Source organism: Oncorhynchus kisutch, linkage group LG29 (assembly GCF_002021735.2).
Source record: "Oncorhynchus kisutch isolate 150728-3 linkage group LG29, Okis_V2, whole genome shotgun sequence".
Classification (NCBI taxonomy): Eukaryota; Metazoa; Chordata; class Actinopteri; order Salmoniformes; family Salmonidae; genus Oncorhynchus; species Oncorhynchus kisutch.
In genome coordinates this window covers 26,812,534-26,833,124 of record NC_034202.2, presented here as the reverse complement: position 1 = coordinate 26,833,124, position 20,591 = coordinate 26,812,534, and the positions used below count along the sequence as shown (strand labels likewise).

Sequence of the window (20,591 nt, the reverse complement as noted above, 5' to 3'; positions counted from 1 at the left end):
TAATTAGGTGTATTACCACAACCGACCGACCGACCGCAATTCATATTTCAATTACCCACGTGGGTATAACCAATGAGGAGATGGCACGTGGGTGTATGCTTCTAAAAGCCAATGGGGAGATGGGAGAGGCATCGCGTTCGGCGTCACAAATAGAAGTAACTTCTATTTTAGAGATTGGAAACACAGACGCTCGTTGGCGTGTGCGAGCACTGTGGGTGCAATGATTGAATAACATTGCATGTGTACATTTATTTTGCAACGCTGGCGCACGCGACAAGTCCAGTTTGGGTAGCGTGTAAGATATCCTCGGCAAAAACGTAAACATTTATGACAGATTTCTTGAGTTATCTTAGATTAATTCAGACTATTTTGAGGAATTCTATACTGGCTACGGCTTCTCAAGATGGACAAACAGTACTATTGCCACTTTTTTCTCTTTTTTTTTAAAGTGTAGGTCTTATAAGGGAGTAGGCTAGAAGCCAGCCAAACCCGAAGCATGCTGACACCTTAACTGGGACATAGTCTATGTCCAAAACGGGACTCTATTCCCTATATAGTAAATTCATGCACTATCAAAGGAATAGGGACGTAACCATACAGAATCTACAGCCCACTAGCACAGTGGTATTCAAACCTTTTCCGTGGTGACAATTCATCACATTTTCACGTCAGAATTTCTAGACATTTCACAACCTTCAATTCATTACATTTCCATCTCTTATCAAAATGAAAAGAAACCAAGAAATACATCCAATCAATAATTTTTCTCAATAATTCTTTCTCCTTCAAATTAGCCTCATCAAAAAGGTTTGTACTGCATATTTTCCCAAACAATATACAGTTTGAATGCACTATTTTTGTTCCCCCCCCACAAGCTCAGGTCATGTTTCTCTCTCTAGGTTCAAACTTGTCATTGCTATGAGTGTGGTTGCATCACTGAACTCAGGTAACCTTGTTAATTAAATGTTTTTTTTGTACAATGTATTTGTTTACTGCTCACCTGTCTTCTGTGGTCCAATTATGAGCAGCTTAGGGAATCGGTCACATGTCTTCTCTTTGGACCAGATGTCTTTGTGCCTTTTGTCCTCACATGGGTCCTGTAGGGACAGAGTGGGCAGAATTAGTTCACCTGGAAGTTCCGTCCAGTAAACATGGAGGGAATGTATGCCTCAGGATGAGCTGCCATAGGTATGACTTGCCCAACCAGTTCAGAATATACAGTACCAGTCAAAAGTCTAGACAAACCCATCAATGAGTAAGTGTTTATTTTTACTATTTTCTACACTGTTGAATAATAGTGAAGACCTCAAAACAATAAAATAACACGTATGGAATCATGCGTTAAACAAATTAAAATGTATATTTAGATACGAGATTCTTCAAAGTAGCCACCCGTTGCCTTGATAACTGCTTTGCACACTCTTGGCCTTCTCTCAGCCAGCTTCACCTGGAATGCTTTTCTAACAGTCTTGAAGGAGTTCCCACATATGCTAAGCACTTGTTGGCTGCTTTTCCTTCACTCTGTGGTCCAACTCATCTCAATTGGGCTGAGGTAGGGGATTGTGGAGGCCAGGTCATCTGATGCAGCACTACATCCCTATCCTTCTTGGCAAAATAGCCCTTACAAAGCCTGGGAGGTGTGTTGGGTCATTGTCCTGTTGAAAAACAAATGATATTCCCACCGAGCGCAAACCAGGTGGGATGGCGTATTGCTGCAGAATGCTGTGGAAGCCATACTGGTTAAGTGTGCCTTGAATTCTAAATACATCACAGACAGTGTCACCAGCAAAGCACGCCCACACCTCCTCCTCCATGCTTCACAATAGGAACCACACATGTGGAGATCATCTGTTCATCTACTGTCTCACAAAGACACAGTGGTTGGAACCAAAAATCTCACATTTGGACTCATCAGACCAAAGGATAGATTTCCACCGGTCAAAAGTCCATTGCTCGTGTTCCTTGGTTCAAGAAAGTCTCTTCTTATTGGTGTCCTTTAGTCGTGGTTTCTTTGCAGCAATTTGACCATGATGGCCTGATTCACAACAGTCTCCTCTGAACATTTGATGTTGAGATGTGTCTGTTACTGGAACTATGTGAAACATTTATTTGGACTGCAATTTCTGAGGCTGGCAACTCTAATGAACTTACCCTCTGCAGCAGAGGTAACTCTGGGTCTTCCTTTCCTGTGGTGGTCCTCATGAGAGACAGTTTCATCATAGCACTTTATGTTTTTTGCGACTGCACTTAAAGAAACTTTCAAAGTCCTTGAAATGTTCCGGATTGACTGACCATGTCTTAAAGTAATGATGTAATGATGGACTGTCATTTCTCTTTCCATATTTGAGCTGTTCTTGCCATAATATGGACTTTGTCTTTTACCAAATAGGGCTATCTTCTGTAAACCACCCCTACCCTGTCACAACTAGGGCTGTTGCGGTGACAGTATTAATGCCACACCGGCGATCACGAGTCATGAAGGCAGTAGTCAAATGCCATATGACCATTTAGTCACGGTAATTAGGCTTTTCCAAGCTCTGATGCTGCTGCTGGTCATTAGTAACCTACCAAACTTGCTAACTGCCTGGCACGCAGCACTCTATTATCCCTCTAAACACTCCGACATCAATGCAAATGTAATTGAAAATCTAATCAAACAGGTCATAAGAGCCCATGATCTTATGTTGCGCAACATTTCTATAGGCTATGCAATTGTGGGTGAAAACAGTGATGGGTGCTAATAAAAATACGTGGATTGCGTCAGCTTTCTAAAGGCTCCGCCTACTATATTTATTTCTCAACTTTCCTAATATCAAGCACATTGTTTATATTTAAATCAGGAGTAAAGCCTACCTGGCAGGCATGAAAATAAGCCACGGGGAAAAGCGTCTTCCATTCGCTATCTAAGTGCATAGATGACATGTCTTTTTTCCCACTGCCCATTTCGATTAAGGTGCATAATGGTAAATTCTAAATCAAAACAAATGTCACACATATATTATTTAGTATATGTAAAGACCAGATTAAATCAAGAAAAGTCTGATGGGTGACAATATTAGCCTCACTTGTGAATTATATATTATCACTTGTGAATGATTCCCAGCATAAGAAACAAAGCCTTTATTTTGCAACCTTTTCTAATCATAGTCACACACCTCATGTACCCTAGCCCATAGGCCTATACATTTTGATAAGGCTTGGATCACAACTAGTGGACAAATAAATTCTTAAAATTGAGCACATTAATCTGCTTTACAAGGGGTGTAGAGCCTAACTGGCATACAGTTGAAGTCAGAAGTTAACACACCTTAGTTTTTCACAATTCCTGACATTTAATCCGAGCAAAAATTCCCTGTCTTAGGTCAGTTAGAATCACCACTTTATTTTAAGAATGAGTCAGGTTTGAGTCAGGTTTGTAGGCCTCCTTGCTCGCACACACTTTTTCAGTTATGCCCACAGATTTTCTATAGGATTGAGGTCAGGGCTTTGTGATGGCCACTCCAATACCTTGTCCTTAAGCCACTTTGCCACCATTTTAGAAGTATGCTTGGATCATTGTCCATTTGGAAGACGCATTTGAGACCAAGCTTTAACTTCCTGATTGATGTCTAGAGATGTTGCTTCAATATATCCACATAATTTCCCTCCATCAGGATGAAATCTATTTTGTGAAGTGCACCAGTCCCTCCTGCAGCAAAGCACCCCCACAACATGATGCTGCCACCCCCGTGCTTCACGGTTGGCATGGTGTTCTTCAGCTTGCAAGCCTTCCCCTTTTTCCTCCAAACATAATGATGGTCATTATGGCTAAACAGTTATATTTTTGTTTCATCAGACCAGATGACATTTCTCCAAAAACGATCTTTGTCCTCATGTGCAGTTGCAAACTGTAGTCTGGCATTTTTATGGCGGTTTTGGAGCAGTGGCTTCTTCCTTGCTGAGCGGCCTTTCAGGTTATGTCGATATAGGACTACATTTTTTACCGGTTTCCTAAAGCATTTTCACAAGGTCCTTCGCTGTTGTTCATCTCTAGGAGACGGAATGCGTCTCCTTCCTAAGCGGAATGGCGGCTGCGTGGTCCCATGATGTTTGAACTTGCGTACTATTGTTTGTACAGATGGACGTGGTACCTTCAGGTGTTTGGAAATTGCTCCCAAGGATGAACCAGACTTGTGGAGGTCTACAATTTTTTTTCTGAGGTCTTGGCTGATTTCTTTTGATTTTCCCATGATGTCAAGCAAAGAGGCACTGAGTTTGAAGGTAGGCCTTGAAGTACATCCAAAGGTACACCTCCAATTGACTCAAATGATGTCAATTAGGCTATCAGAAGCATCTAAAGCCATGACGTTTTCTGGAATTTTCCAAGCTGTTTAAAGGCACAGTCAACTTAGTGTATGTAAACTGCTGACCCACTGGAATTGTGATGCAGCGAATTATAAGTGAAAAAATCTGTCTGTAAACAATTGTAGGAAAAATGACTTGTGTCATGCACTAAGTAGATGTCCTAACCGACTTGTTAACTAGAAATTTGTGGAGTGGTTGAAAAACAAGTTTTAATGACTCCAACCTAAGTGTGTGTAAACTTCCGACTTCAACTGTATATAAGCAGAGCGTGAATTTCAAGTTTGGGGAAGATAATTTGTGCTATAAAAACGCACCATTATAATAAAAGCATTACATTAATAATTGCATTTGCAGTCACCATTGAGAATGGTGTCCACTAATGGAACATTCACACTTACAGCCTACTGCCATGTGTGCATTGCTGCGCTCATAATGTAAAGAAATAGCCAAATCAATTATCAACATTTTAAGCTAAACGATCTGTTGCATCAGCCACATAAAAAACATGTTTTGATGCTAGTGGTCGTATTAATTTGGGACCTATCGCATCCCACAACTGTCCCAGACGATGTTTGGACTATTTATTTCTCGCACAGAGTAGGTCGACTTTTGTACTATGGGGGATAGTAGATTGACATAGGCTAGTGCTTTTGCTGTTCGTTAGGCCTACTCATCTTGTTGGCTGACAAAGTAAATGTGGACAGTTCTTCCAATATGCACCTCGAAATTGGATGAGGCGCACAGTTGCTTTCCCGACGTGCCCATCTTCATTTGCAGCCTGTGAGAAAGACCAGATCACGTGATGGAGAGAGAGCTTCCGATTGCGCAGCACACTTAGGGAGAATTTAATTGAACCTTTATTTAACTAAGCAAATCAGTTTGCTGTTTCTTTGTTAATCACTCAACACAAAATAGACTCGTGCACACTCCCTGAAATGTTCGGAGACAATATTTATATTTTCAACTTTGTTCAATTGTATTCTTCATACTATAAAATAATGCCATGGAATGATAAGCAAATCTTGTCTGCTAAATGAACTAGCGTAGCCCACAGCCATTTGGCATATAACCACATGCGGAGTATGCTATTTTTTTCTTCTGAAATAGACTACATTTTCTCCATATCATGCTTCTTTAGACCTGTCTAAAATAAATAATGGATTTATTGTGAAAGTGTAGGCTATATTACATGGAAGCCAGGAGATGCTAAATGTGTTTATGTTAATTAACGGTTCATTACCGTGAGACCGACAGTTATTTGCTTGACAATCACCGGCTGACGAAATTTTGTGACCGCCACAGCCCTAGTCACAACACAACTGATTGGCTCAAATGCATTGAGGGAAAAAAATCCACAAATTAACAAGGCACACCTGTTAACTGAAATGCATTCCAGGCGACTACCTCATGAAGCTGGTTGAGAGAATGTCAACAGCGTGAAAAGCTGTCATCAAGGCAAATGGTGGCTACTTTGAAGAATCTCAAATATATATTTTTTTGGTTACTACATGATTGCATAATTTTGATGTCTTCACTATTATTCTACAATGTAAAAATAAAGTAAAACCCTTGATTGAGTAGGTGTGTCCAAACTTTTGACTGGTACAACACTATTCTCACACACACACACACCAGTCTCATATATAGCGGCAGTCTGTTTGCAATTAAAGTCTACCACTAACTTGGCCAGGGGACTTGTTACTGTGGTAAAGCAGTGAGACCTGTGTGTATGTGTATTAACATGTGGCACAACGGTTACAGACAACTGTATCCACCCTGTGGGACCAACAATGTGCCAAGGGGAGGGGTGCTTTTAATTCAGCTCAAATTAACCCAACCAGTCTAGTCTAACAGAGGTTTGGGGGGGCAGACTCAAACATTTGGTTTCTAAATCACCCCTTGATCAATTATGCTCCTTAGTACCTTCTTGTAGGGACTAAGGAAAGAACCCATAATCAGTATCAGGAAGGGTGCCTTTTCATTGGTCTTCCTGATTGGTTAGAAGCCTTCAGTGTATCTATGTGGAAGATAGCTCAGAGCAGCCCTGCAAGGCCTGTGGTGTCATGTGCCTCAGGGTCTAGCTGCATGTCAAGATGATACCAACTGCTCTAAATCTATCTACCTCCTTCCCTCCCCAGTGCCTCATGGGTAATGGAGGCGACCAGGCTATCATATTAATCCCAATACATTTAACACAGTGCTGTGTTGAAGAAACTTCTGGACCCAGGCAGGCACAAGTTTACTCTAAACTTCAAAGGGAGCCGGCTGGCACACATTAACTTCTACACTGTGACAACTCCACATTAACTTCTACACTCTGTGACAACTCCACACTGACAGTGTGAGGAACTGCCAAGATGGCAGTTGGACGTCTTAGGGAAAGAAACCGCCTTCTTTCTGTGTTGTTGGGAAACAGTGTCTGAGTCTGCTCCCCCCACAAAACCACAGTTCAAAGAGCCAGCCTCTCGTAGCTCTAAACCCAAATAAGACTTGCACTGTAAGAAGCAATTGGGACTGAGTCAAAAGGACTTGCACTGTAGGATGCAATGGTCAGAGTCAAAAGGACTTGCACTGTAGGACGCAATGGAGTCTGATTGAAAAAGCAAAGTCTTTAGCTCCTGTCTAGCCTTCTCTAAAATGACAGCCTGGTTTATGATAGTCCCCGAGCTCCACAAACCCAGTGACCCACAGCTCACATGGCCTCTTACACACACACCTGCCAGATGGGGTCCCTCTCCTCTGGAAAGATCTGCAAGTAACGCTGGGCCAGCTGCACAGGCGCCAGGGTCTGCAGGCGCAGGTTAGTCCATGTCTGGAGGAACTTCACCAGGTTCCTAAAGGTGTACAGACCCAGACGGTCGTTCCCGTAGTTGGACAGGTGGGTCATGAAGATGCTGATCTGTGAGGAAGGAATCAACACAGAACAACATTGAGAAACACACAATACAATGCAGGCAGCAATGTCACTTCCAACCACTGTTGCACGAAATACATTTGAGGGGGGAAGAAGGGCTAAAGCAGCAACCATAGAGCCTTCCTCTCCTGATGTTATGGAGGTGTGTCTGGTCTCACCGGGTTGAGGAGCACTGTGAGGAAGAGCTCCCCTCCATTGATGAGTTTGTCCAGCTCCTTGGGTCCTCCAGGATACTCGTTGTAGAAGATAGTGTGAGTAAACAGGCCACACGTCTGCCTTGGCAGCACCTACAGTACACAACACAATATTACATAGCAACACATCTGCACAGTGGGGAGTGTCCCAATATAACCGCACCCTGCTGATTTCCAGTCAACAACAAATCAAATACACAAACATTCAAACAGGGCCATAAATGCTCGGTGACACTATTTCGATGCGTTCTTTCCACTTCACTGACAGCTCAGGTGATTCAATTATCCCCTGAAACTAGATATCACACTGTGGAGAATAAAATGTGACGCAAATCTTAATGCTGTCAGCAAAACCCATTTCTCAAGCCAAACATAAAGCCTCTGTCCTAACATAGTTGAAACACAATAAAAACACAATCGATTGGCATCCGAGCACACAATCACAGGAGCAGAACGACCTGGAAAACATTACACTGGCTGTTCAGCCTAGGTGCTGTACACAGTGTATTCATCAGGCTGTGATGTTAGCTAGCTACACAGTGTATCCATCAGGCTGTGATGTTAGCTAGCTACACATTGTATTCATCAGGCTGTGATGTCAGCTAGCTACACAGTGTATCCATCAGGCTGTGATGTTAGCTAGCTACACAGTGTATCCATCAGGCTGTGATGTTAGCTAGCTACACAGTGTATCCATCAGGCTGTGATGTTAGCTAGCTACACAGTGTATCCATCAGGCTGTGATGTTAGCTAGCTACACAGTGTATTCATCAGGCTGTGATGTTAGCTAGCTACACAGTGTATTCATCAGGTTGTGATGTTAGCTAGCTACACGGTGTATCAAATCAAATTTTATTTGTCACATGCACCAAATACAACAGGTGTAGGTAGACGTTACAGTGAAATGCTTACTTACAAGCCCTTAACCAACAATGCAGTTTTAAGAAAATACCTAAAAAAAAGTAAGAGATAAGAATAACAAATAAGTAAAGAGCAGCAGTAAATAACAAAAGTGGGGCTATATACAGGGGGTACCAGTACAGAGCCAATGTGTCAATGTGCGGGGGCACCGGTGTCAGGGTAATTGAGATAATTATGTACATGCAGGTCGAGTTATTAAAGTGGCTATGCATAGATGATAACAGAGTAGCGGCAGCATTGTGGGGGGGGGGGGGGGGGGGGGGGCAATGCAAAAGTCTGGGTAGCCATTTGATTAGCTGTTCAGGCGACTTATGGCTTGGGGGTAGAAGCTGTTTAAAAGCCTCTTGGACCTAGACTTGGCGCTCCGGTACTGCTTGCCGTGTGGTAGCAGAGAGAACAGTCAGACTAGGGTGGCTGGAGTCTGACAATTTTTGGGCCTTCCTCCAACACCTCCTGGCATAGAGGTCCCGGATGGCAGGAAGCTTGGTCCTGGTGATGTACCGGGCCGTACGCACTACCCTCTGTAGTGCCTTGCCGAGCAGTTGCTATACCAGGCAGTGATGCAACCCGTCAGGATGCTCTCGATGGTGCAGCTGTAAAACCTTGAGGATCTGAGGACCCATGCCAAAACTTTGCAGTCTCCTGAGGGGGAATAGGTTTTGTCGTGCCCTCTTCCCGACTGTCTTGGTGTGCTTGGACCATGTTAGTTTGCTGGTGATGTGGACACCAAGGAACTTGAAGCTCTCAATCTGCTCCACTACAGCCCTGTCGATGAGGATGGGGGCGTGCTCAGTCCTCCTTTTCCTGTAGTCCACAATCACCGCCTTTGTCTTGATCACATTGAGGGAGAGGTTGTTGTCCTTGCTGTCAACAACACAATCTCAACATCTATCAGGCTGTAATGTTAACTAGCTACAGTGTATTTATCAGGCTGTGATATTAACTAGCTACACAGTGTATCGATCAGGCTGTAATCTCTGCTATCTAGGGCTGGGGGTAGAAGCAGCAGCTAAGGCAGTACTGAGATGCTTAGAAAAAGCAAGGAAGGAAAGGCTGGATACAGACTGAAGCTCCCAGGCTTTTCTCTCTCTGCTTTATAAAACACAGAGCGGGTCACAGCCAACGGAAGTCACAGACTGCTGATGAAGGGGAAAAGAGAGAGTGGAAGAAAGAAAAGAAGAGACACCTCAGAGTCTCTGCCAAGTTCCCGGTGAATATTTCACAGGGACGTGTCGAGATCGGAATTAACACCTTCGTGACATCACACTCTTCCACCAAACAAATAACAGAAAACTGCTGGGTATAGAACAGGAGCATTCTACCAGGATAATGGGGAGAGAAAAAAAATCACAACATAGTTTGTACATTAATAAAATACAAATGTCTTTAACTTCTTGGATATAGGGGGCGCTCTTTTAATTTATGGATAAAAAAACGTGCCCATTTTAAGCTCAATATTTTGTCACGAAAAGATGCTCGACTATGCATATAATTGGCAGCTTTGGAAAGAAAACTCTAAGGTTTCCAAAACTGCAAAGATATTATCTGTGAGTGCCACAGAACTCATGCTACAGGCGAAACCAAGATGATACTTCAACCAGGAAATGGGCAGAATTTTCGAAGCTCTGTTTTCTATTGTCTCCTTATATGGCTGTGAATGCGCCGGGAATGAGCCTGCCCTTCCTATCGTTTCTCCGAGGTGTCTGCAGCATTGTGACGTATTTGTAGGCATATCATTGGAAGATTGGCCATAAGAGACTACATTTTCCAGGGGTCCGCCCGGTGTCCTTTGTCTAAATTGGTGCGTAATCTACAAGCTGCACGCAGTCATCCAGTGATTGAGAGGGGAGAGAAGGCTTTCAACGAACGATATATCATGAAGAGATATGTGAAAAACACCTTGAGGATTGATTCTAAACAACGTTTACCATGTTTCAGTCGATATTAAGGAGTTAATTTGGAAAAAAGTTTGGCGTTTTGAAGACTGAATTTTCGTTTTTTTTTGGTAGCCAAACGTGAAGCACCAAACGGAGCAATTTCTCCTAAACAAATCATCTTTCAGGAAAAACGGAGCATTTGCTATCTAACTGAGAGTCCCCTCATTGAAAACATCTGAAGTTCTTCAAAGGTAATGATTTTATTTGAATGATTTTCAGGTTTTTGTGAAAATGTTGCCTGCAAATGCTAACACTAAATGCTACGCTAGGTGCGCTAGCTGTTACACAAATGCTTGTTTTGCTATGGTTGAGAAGCATATTTTGAAAATCTAAGATGACAGTGTTGTTATCAAAAGGCTAAGCTTGAGAGCTAGCATATTCATTTCATTTCATTTGCGATTTTCATGAATAGTTAACGTTGCGTTATGGTAATGAGCTTGAGGCTGTATTCACGATCCCGGATCCGGGATGGCTCGACGCAAGAAGTTAAGCTCTAAAATCGGAGACATTTAAGCATACATTTCTTAAAGAGGCAAGCTGTTGTTTATGTCCAGGCAAGCTGTTGTTTATGTCCAGGCCAAGCATATGGACATAAAATTGCACTTTGTAAAGACACTGTACATAAATTGGCATTGACAGACAGATTAACATTTGTCAAAAAATTTGAATGTTCTTGTCACATCACAAGCTAGCAGTTGTCTTCGTTGATTTTGCCAAGGCTGTGATTTGCGGTGAGATACTCTTGTTGAGAGTGATAAACATGGCAATTTCCATAATGATCAGTCACACTGCTCCATCTGTCTGTCAGCATGCTTCATTCCATGGGGTGTGGGGAGGAGCAGAGAGAGAGACACAGAAACTGTCTGAGGGGCAGTGAAAAGACGGATGAAGTCAGTCACATTTTGCGCAGCGATCTGTAGTAGCGAGCGATAAGAGTTAACGTATTTTATTCTTTTTTCTCTGACAGAATTTGTTTCTCTCTAACATGTTTCTCTCTAACACTAGGGCATGGCAACACGACTACTTCAGCACTACTGATCCTTCCCTTCACTCTACTCAGCACGTTGTTCCCAACAGCTAAACTAAGTTGTTCAAGCACGCCAAAAAACAAAGCTTTGTCCTTCAAAGGCACACGCAAGGATTCCAATACCCAGCACTTCCCAAAAGACAGAGATGCAATGCAATGCAACTGTCTACACTTAAACCAGAGTAAATACTTCAAACAGCCTAATTTAATAGTTCTAGTTAAATTATTGAGCACACACCCAGGACTGAAAATACCAACTAAGAATAAGTTTCAGGAATTGCTAGTTTATACGTACAGTAGAACCTAGTGTGTGTGTGTGTGTGAGAGAGAGAGGGGGGGGGGGGGGGGGGGCAGGGTTGAGTCCTTACACTGATGCCACTGTGGTAGAAGCCTCGTCTGAAGCGGGCAGGTTTGAGGTGGGGGTACTCCTCCGTGCTGGTCACCTTGATGCCCCACACCTTCTTCCAAGCGTCGTACAGCTGGACGTGGACGGGGTACACCCCAGAGTGGTGGGGAGCCACCGCGTAGCCCATGTTGGTGGGGATGCCATGCTCCTAGGAAGAGACAACCAGTGGATTCAACACCTTGTTAGGAATGAGATAATTGCATGTCTTCACTCCAATATACATTCCAATATACACTGCTCAAAATAAAGGGAACACTTAAACAACACAATGTAACTCCAAGTCAATCACACTTCTGTGAAATCCAACTGTCCAATTAGGAAGCAACACTGATTGACAATAAATGTCACATGCTGTTGTGTAAATGGCATAGACAAAAGGTTGAAATTATAGGCAATTAGCAAGACACCCCCAATAAAGGAGTGGTTCTGCAGGTGGCAACCACAGACCACTTCTCAGTTCCTATGCTACCTGGCTGATGTTTTGGTCACTTTTGAATGCTGGCGGTGCTTTCACTCTAGTGGTAGCATGAGACGGAGTCTACAACCCACACAAGTGGCTCAGGTAGTGCAGCTCATCCAGGGTGGCACATCAATGCGAGCTGTGGCAAGAAGGTTTGCTGTGTCTGTCAGCGTAGTGTCCAGAGCATGGAGGCGCTACCAGGAGACAGGCCAGTACATCAGGAGATGTGGAGGAGGCCGTAGGAGGGCAACAACCCAGCAGCAGGACCGCTACCTCCGCCTTTGTGGAAGGATGAGCACTGCCAGAGCCCTGCAAAATGACCTCCAGCAGGCCACAAATGTGCATGTGTCTGCTCAAACGGTCAGAAACAGACTCCATGAGGGTGGTATGAGGGCCCGACGTCCACAGGCGGGGGTTGTGTTTTTACAGCCCAACACCGTGCAGGTCGTTTGGCATTTGCAAGAGAACACCAAGATTGGCAAATTCGCCACTGGCGCCCTGTGCTCTTCACAGATGAAAGCAGGTTCACACTGAGCACGTGACAGCGTCTGAAGACGCCGTGGAGAACGTTTTGCTGCCTGCAACATCCCCCAGCATGACCGGTTTGGCGGTGGGTCAGTCATGGTGTGGGGTGGCATTTCTTTGGGGGGCCACACAGCCCTCCATGTGCTCGCCAGAGGTAGCCTGACTGCCATTAGGTACCGAGATGAGATCCTCAGACCCCTTGTGAGACCATATGCTGGTGCGGTTGGCCCTGGGTTTCTCCTAATGCAAGACAATGCTAGATCTCATGTGGCTGGAGTGTGTCAGCAGTTCCTGCAAGAGGAAGGCATTGGTGCTATGGACTGGCCCGCCCATTCCCCAGACCTGAATCCAATTGAGCACATCTGGGACATCATGTCTCGCTCCATCCACCAACGCCACGTTGCATCACAGACTGTCCAGGAGTTGGCGGATGCTTTAGTCCAGGTCTGGGAGGAGATCCCTCAGGATAACATCCGCCACCTCATCAGGAGCATACCCAGGCGTTGTAGGGAGGTCATACAGGCACATGGAGGCCCCACACACTACTGAGCCTCATTTTGACTTGTTTTAAGGACATTACATCAAAGTTGGATCAGCCTGTAGTGCGGTTCTCCACTTAAATTTTGAGTGTCACTCCAAATCCAGAACTCCATGGGTTGATAAATTTGATTTCCATTTGTAATATTTGTGTGATTTTGTTGTCAGCACATTCAACTATGGAAAGAAAAAAGTATTTTCATTTATTCAGATCTAGGATGTGTTATTTTAGTGTTCCCTTAATTTTTTTGAGCAGTATATATATATATATATATATATATATATATATATATATATTACACACACACACGCACACATACATACACAGTTGAAGTTGGAAGTTTACATACACCTTAGCCAAATACATTTAAACTCAGTTTCACAGTTCCTGACAATTAATCCTAGTAAATATTCTTTATTTTAGGCAGTTAGGATCACCACTTTATTTTAAGAATGTGAACGGGTCAGAATAATAGTAGAGATAATGATTTATTTCAGCTTTTATTTCTTTCATCACATTCCCAGTGGGTCAGAAGTTTACATACAGTGGGGCAAAAAAGTATTTAGTCAGCCACCAATTGTGCAAGTTCTCCCACTTTAAAAAATGAGAGGCCTGTCATTTTTATCATAGGTACACTTCAACTATGACAGACAAAATTAGAAAAAAAATCCAGAAAATCACATTGTAGTATTTTTTATGAATTTATTTGCAAATTATGGTGGAAAATAAGTATTTGGTCAATAACAAAAGTTTCTCAATACTTTGTTATATACCCTTTGTTGGCAAATGGAGGTCAAACATTTTCTGTAAGTCTTCACAAGGTTTTCACACACTGTTGCTGGTATTTTGGGGCGGCAGGGTAGCCTAGTGGTTAGCGCGTTGGACTAGTAACTGGAAGGTTGCAAGTTCAAACCCCCGAGCTGACAAGGTCGTTCTGCCCCTGAACAGGCAGTTAACCCACTGTTCCTAGGCCGTCATTGAAAATAAGAATGTGTTCTTAACTGACTTAAAATAAAAACTGGTAAAATAAAAACGTTTTTTTTTTGGCCCATTCCTCCATGCAGATCTCCTCTAGAGCAGTGATGTTTTGGGGCTGTTGCTGGGCAACAAGGACTTTCAACTCCCTCCAAAGATTTTCTATGGGGTTGAGATCTGGAGACTGGCTAGGCCACTCCAGGACCTTGAAATGCTTATTACGAAGCCACTCCTTCGTTGCCCGGGCGGTGTGTTTGGAATCATTGTCATGTTGAAAGACCCAGCCACGTTTCATCTTCAATGCCCTTGCTGATAGGAGGTTTTCACTCAAAATCTTACGATACATGGCCCCATTCATTCTTTCCTTTACACGGATCAGTCGTCCTGGTCCCTTTGCAGAAAAACAGCCCCATGCTTCACAGTAGGTATGGTGTTCTTTGGATGCAACTCAGCATTCTTTGTCCTCCAAACACGACGAGTTGAGTTTTTACCAAAAAGTTATATTTTGGTTTCATCTGACCATATGACATTCTTCCAATCTTCTTCTGGATCATCCAAATGCTCTCTAGCAAACTTCAGACGGGTCTGGACATGTACGGGCTTAAGCAGGGGGACACGTCTGGCACTGCAGGATTTGAGTCCCTGGCGGCGTAGTGTGTTACTGATGGTAGGCTTTGTTACATTGGTCCCAGCTCTATGCAGCTCTACTAGGTCCCCCCGTGTGGTTCTGGGATTTGTTTGAGGTTGTGGACAGGTGTCTTTTATACTGATAACAAGTTCAAACAGGTGCCATTAATACAGGTAACGAGTGGAGGAGAGGAGCCTCTTAAAGAAGAAGTTACAGGTCTGTGAGAGCCAGAAATCTTGCTTGTTTGTAGGTGACCAAATACTTATTTTCCACCATAATTTGCAAATAAATTCATTAAAAATCCTACAATGTGATTTTCTGGATTTTCCCCCCTAATTTTTCTGTCATAGTTGAAGTATACCTATGATGAAAATTACAGGCCTCATCTTTTTAAGTGGGAGAACTTGCACAATTGGTGACTGACTAAATACTTTTTTGCCCCACTGTGTACTTAATTAGTATTTGGTAGCAATGCCTTTAAATTGTTTAACTTGGGTCAAATGTTTTGGGTAGCCTTCCACAAGCTTCCCACAATAAGTTGGGTGAATTTTGGCCCATTTCTCCTGACAGAGCTGGTGTAACTGAGTCAAGTTTTGTAGGCCTCCATGCTCACACACGCTCTTTCAGTTCTGCCAACAAATTTTCTATAGGATTGAGGTCAGGGCTTTGTGATGGCCACTCCAATACCTGGACTTTGTTGTCCTTAAGCCATTTTGCCACAACTTTGGAAGTATGCTTGGGGTCATTGTCCATTTGGAAGACCCATTTGCGACCAAGCTTCAACTTCCTGACTGATGTCTAGAGATATATCCGCATAATTTTCCCTTCCTCATGATACCATTTATTTTATGAAGTGCACCAGTCCCTCCTGCAGCAAAGCACCCCCACAACATGATGCTGCCACCCCCGTGCTTCACGGTTGGGATGGTGTTCTTCGGCATGCAAGCCTCCCCTTTTTCCTCCAAACATAACGATGATCATTATGGCCAAACAGTTCTATTTTTGTTTCATCAGGCCAGAGGACATTAATCCAAAAAGTACGATCTTGGTCACCATGTGCAGTTGCAAACTGTCGTCTGGCTTTTTTAAAGGTGATTTTGGAGCAGTGGCTTCTTCCTTGCTGAGCGGTCTTTCAGGTTATGTCAATACAGGACTTGTTTCACTGTGGATATAGATACTTTCCTCCAGCATCTTCATAAGGTAATTTGCTGTTGTTCTGGGATTGATTTGCACTTTTCGCACAAAAGTACATTAATCTCTAGAGACCGAACGAGTATCCTTCCTGAGCAGTAAGACGGCTGCATGGTCCCATGGTGTTCATACTTGCGTACTATTGTTTGTACATATGAACGTGGTAACTTCAGGCATTTGGAAATTGCTCCCAAGAATGAACCAGACTTGTGGAGGTCTAAAATATCTTTTTTTTCTGAGGTCTTGGCTGATTTCTTTTGATCTTCCCATGATGACAAGCAAAGAGGCACTGAGTTTGTTCACCTCCAATTGACTCAAATGGTGTCAATTAGCCTATCAGAAGCTTCTAAAGCCATGACATCATTTTCTGGAATTTTCCAAGCTGTTTAAAGGCACAGTCAACTTAGTGTATGTAAACTTCTGACCCACTGGAATTGTGATACAGTGAATTATAGGTGAAATAATCTGTCTGTAAACAATTATTTTGAAAAAAATGACTTGCATCATGCACAAAGTAGATGTCCTAATCGACTTGCCAAAACTAAAGTTTGTTAACAAGAAATTTGTTGAGTGGTTGAAAAAAGAGTTTTAAGTGTATGTAACCTAAGTGTATGTAAACTTCCGATTTCAACTGTATATATTTTCTATTTCTTTTTTAATCCATGTTTTTTTTTGTCAATGAAATTATAACATTCAAATAGATTTATTTTTCATTTTTACCAACAGTACGACCCCCAGTCAGCATAGAGCAGGACCCCCAACCTACCTGTGCAAACCTCCTGTTGAGGAGCATCTGTTCAGCTAGCACCGACTGGTTATGGAAGAGGTGGGGCTGCATGTGACTCCACATGTGGGGGAACCACCAGAACTCCTTCCCATAGGAGAGGAGCAGGTCATCCCCCAGGTCCTCCTCATCTGTACCTGGAGCATAGAGACACACAGAGGGGATTTAGTCTAGTCTACATATATACAGACATGGCATGGGCAAGGGTGTGTGCTGGTGTTGAAAACCTACCGATATACAGTATCAGTCAAAAGTTTAGGCACACCTACTCATTCAAGGGTTTTTCTTTATTTGTACTATTTTCTACATCATAGAATAATAGTGAAGACATAACTGTGAAATAACACATTTGGAATCATGAAGTAACCCAAAAAGTGTTAAACAAATCTAAATATATTTTAAATTCCTCAAAGTAGCCACCCTTTGCCCTGATGACAGCTTTGCACACTCTTGGCATTCTCTTAACCAGCTTCAACTGGAAGGAGTTCCCACATATACTCAATCATCAAGTTTGCGGACGACACAACAGTGGTAGGCTTGATTACCAACAACAACGAGACGGCCTACGGGGAGGAGGTGAGGGCCCTCGGAGTGTGGTGTCAGGAAAATAACCTCACACTCAACGTCAACAAAACTAAGGAGATGATTGTGGACTTCAGGAAACAGCAGAGGGAACACCCCCCTAGCAGAGGGAACACCCCCGCAGCAGCGCCTCTTCAACCTCAGGAGGCTGAAGAAATTCGGCTTGTCACCAAAATCACTCACAAACTTCTACAGATGCACAATCGAGAGCATCCTGGCGGGCTGTATCACCGCCTTGTACGGCAACTGCTCCGCCCACAACCGTAAGGCTCTCCAGAGGGTAGTGAGGTCTGCACAACGCATCACCGGGGGCAAACTACCTGCCCTCCAGGACACCTACACCACCCGATGTTACAGGAAGGCCATAAAGATCATCAAGGACATCAACCACCCGAGCCACTGCCTGTTCGCCCCGCTATCATCCAGAAGGCGAGGTCAGTACAGGTGCATCAAAGCTGGGACCGAGAGACTGAAAAACAGCTTCTATCTCAAGGCCATCAGACTGTTAAACAGCTACCACTAACATTGAGTGGCTGCTGCCAACACACTGACACTGACACTGACTCAACTCCAGCCACTTTAATAATGGGAATTGATGGGAAATTATGTAAATATATCACTAGCCACTTTAAACAATGCTACCTTATATAATGTTACTTACCCTACATTATTCATCTCATATGCATACGTATATACTGTACTCTATATCATCGACTGCATCCTTATGTAATACATGTATCACTAGCCACTTTAACTATGCCACTTTGTTTACATACTCATCTCATATGTATATACTGTACTCGATACCATCTACTGTATCTTGCCTATGCTGCTCTGTACCATCACTCATTCATATATCCTTATGTACATATTCTTTATCCCCTTACACTGTGTATAAGACAGTAGTTTTGGAATTGGTAGTTAGATTACTTGTTGGTTATTACTGCATTGGCGGAACTAGAAGCACAAGCATTTCGCTACACTCGCATTAACATCTGCTAACCATGTGTATGTGACAAATAAAATTTGATTTGATACTGAGGAGTTGTTGGCTGCTTTTCCTTCACTCTGCGGTCCAACTCATCCCAAACCATTTCAATTGGGTTGATGTCAGTGATTGTGGAGGTCAGGTCATCTGATGTAGCATACCATCCCTCGCCTTGGTCAAATAGCCCTTACAGTCTGCCTGGATGTGTGTTGGGTCATTGTCCTGTTGAAAAACATAGTCCCACTAAGCGCAAACCAGATGGGATGGCGTATTGCTGCAGAATGCTGTGGTACTCATGCTAGTTAATTAAGTGTGCCTTGAATTCAAAATAGATCACAGACAGTGTCAGCAGCAAAGCACCTCCACACCATCTCCTCCATGCTTCACGGTGGGAAGCACACATGCAAAGATCATCCGTTCACCTACCCTGCGTCTCACAACGACACAGCAGTTGGGACCAAAATTCTCTAATTTGGACTCAGACCAAAAGGACAGATTTCCACCAGTCTAATGTCTATTGTTTCTGTTTCTTGGCCCAAGCAAGTCTCTTATTTGTGTCCTCGAGTAGTGGTTTCTTTGCAGCAATTTGACCATGAAGGCCTGATTCACGCAGTCTCCTCTGAACAGCATTTATTTGGGCTGCAATTTCTGAGTCTGGTAACTCTAATGAACTTACCTGGGTCTGGGTCTTCCTTTCCTGTGGCGGCCCTCATGAGAGCCAGTTTCATCATAGCGCTTGATGGTTTTTACGACTGCACTTGAATAAACTTTCAAAGTTCTTGAATTGTTCCGGATTGACTGACCTTCAGGTCCGAAAGTAATGGACTGTCGTTTCTCTTTGCTTATTTGAGCTGTTCTTACCATAATATGTACTTGGTCTTTTAGCAAATAGGGCTATATTCTGAATACCACCCCTACCTTGTCACAACACAACTGATTGGTTCAAACACATTAAGGAAGTAAATTCCACAAATTAACTTTTAACAAGGCACACCTGTTAATTGAAATGCATTCCTAGTAACTACCTCATGAATCTGGTTGAGAGAATGCCAAGCAGGTGCAAAGCTGTCATCAAGGCAAACAGTGGCTACTTTGAAGAATCTCAAATATATTTAATTTGTTTTGATGTCTTCACTATTATTTTATAATGTAGAAAATAATGAAAACTAAGAAAAACCCTTGAATGAGTAGGCGTTCAAACTTCTGACTGGTAGTGTATGTGCTGGGCAAATCTAAAAGCAAGTTCATTATATTAAGCATCAACAGTAATGCAATAGTTGATTTGGACATTTGATCCATGCATTTTCTTTGTGAAGTAACTGATGATGCAATCTTGGTTAACCCAGAACTAAAATCACGTGTCATTTGGTCAAATGTTTACGTAGAGATTATTGATGTTTGTCTGCCATAAGACATTGTATTTGATCCCCCTGAGTGTTACAGTCATGCGGTGGGTTTGTCCACTCCACCCACCAGTATGGAAGAACTTCCCAGAGAAGCCCAGGTTGAAGGTGAAGTTGGGGACGGAGGTTCGGAGGTCATTCTGGGTCTCCAGTAGGGCCTAGACAGAGGAGACAGGGACAATTTAAGACTCATTCACATGCATTTATTTTTTAAATACATATATGTTTAAGTATGTTGCATGTTTATTGGATAGAGAAAGATGGAGCTGAAAGGTAGGAGAAGAGTGTGCTGAAAGAGCCTATGCTAGCAGCGATACATCGTGCCACCACCTATGCATTCTTTGTCACTCGCAACAGATGTTATTAGAGCGCGCAACAGAACAGTGCACTTGTCTACACTTGGTTTGTTGTTTTATGAAATATACTGAAAAATGTAAATCGCAACATGCAACAATTTCAACGAATTACAGTTCATGTAAGGAAATCAGTCAATTGAAATAAATTAGGCCCTAATCTATGGACTTCACATGACTGGGCAGGGGCACAGCCATGAATGGGTATAGGCCCACCCACTTGGGAGCCAGGCCCAGCTAAACCAATTGATTCCACACAAAAGGGCTTTATTATAGACAGAAATACTCCTCAGTTTCATCAGCTGTCCAGGTGACTGGTCTCAGACGATCCTGCAGATGAAGCCTAATGTGGAGGTCCTGGGCTGGCGTGGTTACACATGGTCTGCGGTTGTGAGGCTGGTTGGACGTACTGCCAAATTCT

At 43.1% G+C, this 20,591-nt stretch overlaps 1 protein-coding gene across 3 annotated transcripts in view; it reads right to left on the bottom strand.

Annotated features, from left to right (window-relative positions):
* LOC109873828 (bifunctional heparan sulfate N-deacetylase/N-sulfotransferase 1-like) overlaps positions 1–20,591 on the bottom strand; it is a 129,376-nt gene that overhangs the window by 24,136 nt on the left and 84,649 nt on the right. For all 3 annotated transcript variants that reach the window (XM_031809273.1, XM_031809274.1, XM_031809275.1), the window contains exons 5-10: positions 19,888–19,975; positions 16,827–16,981; positions 11,706–11,891; positions 7,417–7,545; positions 7,061–7,243; positions 1,001–1,097 (exon numbers count right to left, since the gene is read on the bottom strand). In XM_031809273.1, coding sequence (XP_031665133.1) covers positions 1,001–1,097; positions 7,061–7,243; positions 7,417–7,545; positions 11,706–11,891; positions 16,827–16,981; positions 19,888–19,975 — 838 coding nt within the window. The remainder of the gene's footprint in view (positions 1–1,000; positions 1,098–7,060; positions 7,244–7,416; positions 7,546–11,705; positions 11,892–16,826; positions 16,982–19,887; positions 19,976–20,591) is intronic.